General features: G+C 67.1%; 1 protein-coding gene across 1 annotated transcript; it reads right to left on the minus strand.

Moving 5' to 3' along the window:
• Nucleotides 1–3,128: 3,128 nt before the first annotated feature.
• LY6H (lymphocyte antigen 6 family member H) lies at nucleotides 3,129–5,410 on the minus strand. The gene is made up of 4 exons (XM_072774776.1): nucleotides 5,236–5,410; nucleotides 4,705–4,828; nucleotides 3,937–4,056; nucleotides 3,129–3,639 (listed from the first exon to the last, which is right to left on the minus strand). The coding sequence occupies exons 2-4, from the start codon at nucleotides 4,769–4,771 to the stop codon at nucleotides 3,404–3,406; spliced, it is 423 nt and encodes a 140-aa protein (XP_072630877.1). The 5' UTR covers nucleotides 4,772–4,828; nucleotides 5,236–5,410; the 3' UTR covers nucleotides 3,129–3,403.
• Between the last annotated feature and the right edge of the window lie 874 nt (nucleotides 5,411–6,284).

Here is a 6,284-nt window from a genome sequence, read left to right on the forward strand (position 1 = left end):
TCGCTCCGGGCCCACCCCACCCCGCTCCTTCCAGCCCCCTGCCCTCTCAGCCAGGGGCACGTCTGCCTGGTTTGAGGATGGGCCCTCACCCCCTCCCTGTCCTGAAGTGTCCACCGGCTTCTCTGCAGACGCGCTTCTGTCTCAGAGAGGCCCGCACACCGTGGGTGGGGCCCCTGCAGACATGGAGGCCAGTGACCCACGGGCCCCGCGGCTTGTCTGCCCCCCACCCCGTCCTGCTTAGGCAAAGGCCAAGTGGGGGTGGGTGCTCCTGGAGGGAAGGGCACGAAGAAAACAAAAAGCATCACCTCACGACCCCACTTTCGTTTAAAGAAAAGGAGAAAGTCCCAATTACAACCAGCAAAACCACACGTGACCCAGCACTGAGACGCCCACGGAAGTACAGGCCCCGCAGGAGGGAGATGAGATGGCACGGGGCGCTATCAGGGCCCGGGCGGACCGGGAGGTGCGCAGTGCTGTCGCGTGGGAAGCCCTGGCACGGCGGAGCCAGCCTCTGTCCCCAGCGTCACACCCAGATGCGCAGAATTGCGGTCAACACACCCGGTGTTATTCTGCAACTGGACAAATGGATTCCAACATCCATCTGTCAGAATAAATCTCAAGAAGTGGTGGTCAGCTTTTACAGACGCGCAGGGGGGCCTGGCCTCACCGGCTGGTGAACCTGCACGGACGCTGCTGGAGGCACACCCAGGGGCACACGCAGCCTCGCGCGCGGAGCACTCCGTTTCCAAGGCGGATCTTGGAGTCACCAGGAAGGGCGGGTGACGTCATGAATGGCGCAAGGAGGTTCTGACACCTGCCCAAGTGGCGAACGGGCTCCGGGTGGACCGGACACCTGAGGTCGTAGCCACATCTGTAACCGGATTAGAATACAAGATTGTTTCCTAAGATAAGGGCAGGGGAGGTTCTCCTAAGATCTGAAACCCAGAAATGTAAAAGAACACTGGGACTCAAGCCCGCGGACTTGAGGACGCGCACGTACGTACCAGGGAAACGCCAAGCACGAAGCTGCAGCTGCGTGGCAAGCAGGGGCCCCAGGAAGCCTCGCTCGCATCTGCAAGAAAAGACAAAAGCCACGACGGCAATTCGAGCCAAGGGTGGGACCTGCAATTACAGAAGACACACTCCTAGTCGTGACACACTCGTGCCATGTCTGATCTCATGCTACGTTTCCCAATGGAGGTCGGGAGAAGGTTCTACCCTTGTGTGCCAGGCTGACGGAAGCCCCCGCGCCCACAGCAAAGCCAGGGGGAGCCGGGGAGGGACCAGCCGCGGCCGTCCTTTGGGGACATCTGCTCCTGCTGAGGGGACATCCTCCTGGCTCAGCCGCATGCTCCCCAAGCCCGCCGGAGATGGAGAAGCACTTGAGCCCATAAGGACACGAGGACGAGGGTGGTCACGGCAGCGTGTGACCAGAGACGCAGGGGGACCCCTGTGCCCTCAGGTGAGAGGTGATTAGGAAAAGCGCGGTTGGCTCGCTCAGGAGAACAACAAGCAGACGCTGAAAAACAAAAGGTCCGTGTGGACCAGGAAGGATGCCCTTGGAGGCTACTTCCGGGAAATAACCCAGCGGCACACGGTTTATTCGCACTGTCCATGCGCCAGCCGGACCCCGAAGGCCGCACGCACGGTGGGGCGCCGCCGCCAATGACCGCGCTTCGGGGGAGATGAGGCAGCTGGGGAGCAGAGCGCGGAGGTCAGGGCAGGCTCTCCCGGCCTCGCTGCCCACCCCCCGGGCCCTCTTCACCTCGATCCCACGGCTGGGAGAGCTCCCGGTTTGTTTTATACATTTCTCTCAAATAATAAATTCAGCACACACGGGGGGACCTAGAAGTTGGTTTGAAGCTGGTGCCCGTGGGTGGCCCCTCGTCCTCAGGGACCCCCCGGGGCCTCCACTGCGCCGCATCCTCGCTGGCGCCAGCTTCCCGCCTCTGAATCCTCAAGCCGCTCTTCGCCCTTGCCTTAGGTGACAGTGCCCGGTCCCTACGCTCCCCAAACGGCAGACACAAGCGGTGGGCAGCACACTTTACAGAGGTCGGGGTGGGGCGGCGACGGGGTACATCGCAGAGCAAACTTGAAATGTCAGGGGGGACAAGTCCCCAGCCGTTTCCACCAGTGGGGAGAGGACGCGGTCTCCAGCGACCCCTCTCCTCTCTGTTCACCCCGGGTGTCAGCAGAGGAGCCCCACTGGGAACGCCAAGGCCGGCTCTTCAGCGAAGCCACTGGCCTTGCCCAGGAGTCCAGGACCCAGGAGCGACCATGGTCTGGGTCAGCCACAGGAGGACGAGGAAGAGCTGGCCAAAGACCAGACCCCAGAGAGGCCTGGAGGGGCTGCTGACCTCACTGTGAGCCTGGGCCAGAGACGACCCACGTGGCCGTGGAGTGCGGTGACTGGGCTGCACCCAGGGCCGTAGGGACAACTCCAGAGACCCACCGCTGGAGCAGGAGAGGCCAGAGGGGCACCCTAAGATTTACCTGTGTATCCTCCCCTGCCTCCCCCACCCGAAGCACCCAGTCCCTCTGCGCTTCCCCACAGGGCCCGCCTCCAGGGCCTGCCAAGGAGGCGCCCTTGTGTGGGGGAGGCAGGGGAATCCCGTTAAGAGGCAGAGTCTGGGCACAAGAGCGCTCCCAACACTCTGGGGAGCTGGCCCCCGAGTTCGATCACCCCAGGGCTGTACGAAAGAGCAGGTGAGAGCAGGACACGCAAAGTGTGGGTGCATGTGTGCTCCTGAAAGTGCAGGACACCGAGGGCCAAGAGTAGTGTGCACACAGATGTGCTCGTGTGGGGGCATGCCAGTTCAGGAGCTGCTGTGATGTCCGTGTTTCAGTGTCCACACGGGCGGAGTCTGCAGGAGCGAGCATGTGGATCTGTGCACGTGCAAGTGTGCATATCTGCACGTCTGCTGTCTGTGTGCATGGCCTCACCTCCTATCCCGGCCCCATGATTCCGTCCACTCTAACCCCCTCCGCCTCCCCACCGCCTGCCAGGTCTGAGGCACCCCAGGCAGCCCCGCACACCCACAAACCCCCAGTCCCAGCACCCCGCACCTCCAGCCCGCAGCCTGGGCTTCCTCAGAGCCCCACCCCACACCCAGGCTCAGACCCGGGTCTCTGGACCAAAAGTGAGTTTATTTCTCTGCGGAAGATGCCCTTGCAGCCAAGCTGTTGGGCTCAGCCTGGATCTGCCTGGCTTCCCCTCAGAGACCTGGGGGTCCCAGCCCCCAGCCCGCTCCCCTGGGGCCTCCTGCAGACACTGGGTTCCCTGGAGGCATCCTACTGGCCGGGACTCAGAGCTGGTGGAGAGAGGGAGGCCTCACGTCTCAGGGAGGGGCCAGGGCCAGTAAGCTCGGAGCCCTGCTGGGGCAGGGGGGTGAGGGGGAGGGCCTCAGGGCCCAGCCCCGAGGAGGGCAGGCCCCAGGCTGAGCAGGAGCCCCCCAGCCAGGGCCCAGGGACTGCCCCCCGCCCCCGGGCCGCCGTTGCACAAGTCTCCCCCGCAACAGTCCACATCCACTTTTAAGATCCCCGAGTTAATGAAGCCCATCAGATAGTCTGAGAAGAAGTGCCGCTTAACGAAGTCACAGGACGAGGCACACATCTTGTTCACGGAATGGTCCTTCCTGCCTGGGGAAGAGGTAGCAGAGCTGAGACGGCGGGACCCACACCGGAGCCCTCTCGGCCTCAGGGCCCAGCCCAGGACCCAGCTCAGGACCCCTGAACAGCAGAGCCATGTTTTCCAACCCACCCATGCCATCTCAACTATACAGAAAGAGCCACACAGGGGCCGAGGCAGGACAGGCACCTGCTCACCTTCACACAGCAGGGCAGTGTCCTGCGCACAGACCTGTGCTCTTGGCCAAGGACAGAGGGGCTCAGATATACCCCCAACCTCTCCCCACCCAGGCCCAGGTCCTGACTCACTGCTACTGGGATCGGTGATCCGGACGCTGGCACACACTGTGTCCGATGGCTGGCACTGCTTTGGGGTGCAATGGCTTGAGTTGGTGGTCAGTGTGCAGTCCTGGCACCACAAGCCATGAGCTGGGCAGGGCACAAAGATGAGCATGACCAGAGGAACTGGGGACCAGCCGTCCCTCTTGCCCCCTTCCACCCGCCTGCTGCAGGCACTGCTAGGACAACCAGGCCCCTGGCCAGGAGTGACCAGGCCAGACTGGCACCTGGAGGTCAGGCCTTGGGAGAACCTCTGCCTTCCAGGCGGTTTGGGGGGAGGAGCCCACCGCTGGAACTCTGGGAGCCCCCAGCACCCTCTGTGGCCCCACGCACACACGCACACACATGCCAGCCACGCAGCTCACACCTGCGGTGCTCTCCGGCACACCCCCACCCCCCACCCCTCCTGCAGAGTTCAGGTAGTTCCAAGCTAGAAAGGACGAGGCAGGACTTGATGGGAGGCCAGCTGGGGCTCCAGAAGCCAGGGAGGGAAGGGGCGCCCGGCAGGACCGGCGGCGCTGGGAGCCCCCGAGGGAAGTCGCTGGAAATCGCTTGCTTGCTCAGTGCCCTTTGGAGCCAGGAGGGCCCCGCGTGGCCTGGGCGGGTGCTGGAGCGTCACGAGTGAAGGCGACCGGCGCGGGGCGGCTGCCGTCGCTGGGGTCCGGGCGCAGGTGTGCATGTGACGGCCCCGTCGGAGGCCGGTGGCCCAGCAGCCCCGCAGGCCACCCCCAGACTCACCGGGCGCCGAGCACAGGAGGGTGGCCAGCAGCACCAGGCCGAGGCCCTTCACGGCCGCGGGCAGCATGCTCCAGGCGGGCTCGGGAGGGCGCGGGCTTGCTGGCGCAGGTCCTGGGGCGCGGGCCTGGCAAGGAGAAGCCGCGGTCAGGAGCCCAGCCGCCCGGCCAAGCCCCCCCGCGGCCCCCGAGCGCCCCCTCGGGATCGCAAGGCCCCTCCCCCAGCCCCTCCCCACAGCGCCCACCATCACCGCCTCCCTCCGGGGAGAGGTCCGCCGCCTCGGGCGGGGTGACAGCTCGAACGGCCCCAAGCCGCTCCTGGCACCTGTGGGTGCGGGGGGAGGGCGCGTCTCCTCCTCCCTGGGGAGCGGGAGGCGCGTCCGGAGAGAAAGGGGCACGGCCAGGTGCGAGCGCGCGGTACCTGCCGGTGGGGGAGGGGCGCCGCCGCGGCCCCCCCCCCGCCACCCCTGGGCTGGGGGCCCGGGAACCCCGCGCCGCCCCCCCCCCCGCCTCCTGCGCGCGCCCGGGCGCTCACCGCGGGTCGGGGCGTGGAGCGCGGGCCTCGGCCGGAGCGCACTCACATCCCGGGGGGCGCACGGGCTGCGGGAGGCGCGGGGAGCGGCGCCCTTCGGTCTCCCTGCGGACCGGAACCCGGGCGCAGCCTCGTCTTTCGGGGAACGCAGCCGCAGACGCGGACCCCGCGCGAGGGGCGGAGCGGAGCCGGGGCGGGGGCGCGCGGGGGCGGGGGCGGCGGGAGAGGCGCGGGCGGGGCGGGGCGCGGGGCGCGGCGGGTCGTGGTCCCGGGCGGTGCGCGCCCCTCGACAGCCGGCGCCCGGGCCGCGCGTCCGCCCCTCGGGTGCCCGCCGCCGCCGCCCCGCGCGCCCCGCCCCGGCGGCCGCCCTTCCCCCTCCGCCCGGCAGACGTCCCCTCGGAATTGCTCGGAAGAACGTTTACTGCGAAAGGAAGCGAGCGGAACGTGCGGGGACGCGGAGGGGGGGAGGCGCCAAGGTGGTTGGCGCAGGGCCTCGGCCGCGGCGCGCGTACCTGGAGCACCCCCCAGCGCCGTGGTCCGGCCTCGGGGCTCCGCGCCCCCGCCCCAGCCCCGCTGCCGGGGCCTGCGGGCCCCAACCGCGCCCGCCTTCCAGGGCCGAGTCCCGAGTGCTGGTCGCGGCGTTCAAGGCCCTCCGCCGCCGGCTCAGCAAGTTGCTCAGCTTTGTCTCTCGCCTTCCCGCCCCACAAAGCTGTTAAGCCCTGCGCCCTTGTCCTTGCTGTCCCCGTGCCTGGAATCTATGTCTGCTGAGCACTAAGCCCCGGCTGCTGTGCAAGGGTTGGGGTCGTTCCTTTCTGCCCTGCCTTCCTCCGGCCGGCAAGCACTCATGGAGGAGCCCCGTGAGCCCGCCCGCCGCTGCCCTGGGCCTGGGCCGGCGCAGTGGGGAGGCTTCTGCCCCCTTCCCCAGTCTTGCTTTACACAAACGATTATCACAGATGTGCCCTTGTGAGGTGTCGTCGTACTGTTGGCGGAGCACCTAGTGTGTCTTCTGTTCCAGACGCAGGTACTGTGTCCTCACAGCCTCACCACCCCCC

This window comes from Canis lupus, chromosome 14 (assembly GCF_048164855.1).
Source record: "Canis lupus baileyi chromosome 14, mCanLup2.hap1, whole genome shotgun sequence".
Taxonomy (NCBI): Eukaryota; Metazoa; Chordata; class Mammalia; order Carnivora; family Canidae; genus Canis; species Canis lupus.

Coding starts and splice junctions, on each gene's coding strand:
- LY6H (XM_072774776.1), bottom strand. CDS start 4,771: ATGCTGCCCGCGGCCGTGAAGGGCCTCGGCCTGGTGCTGCTGGCCACC. Junction 4,057..4,704: donor CCTCCTGTGCTCGGCGCCCG/GTGAGTCTGGGG, acceptor TGCCCTGCCCAG/CTCATGGCTTGTGGTGCCAG. Junction 3,640..3,936: donor GATCACCGATCCCAGTAGCA/GTGAGTCAGGAC, acceptor CCTCTTCCCCAG/GCAGGAAGGACCATTCCGTG.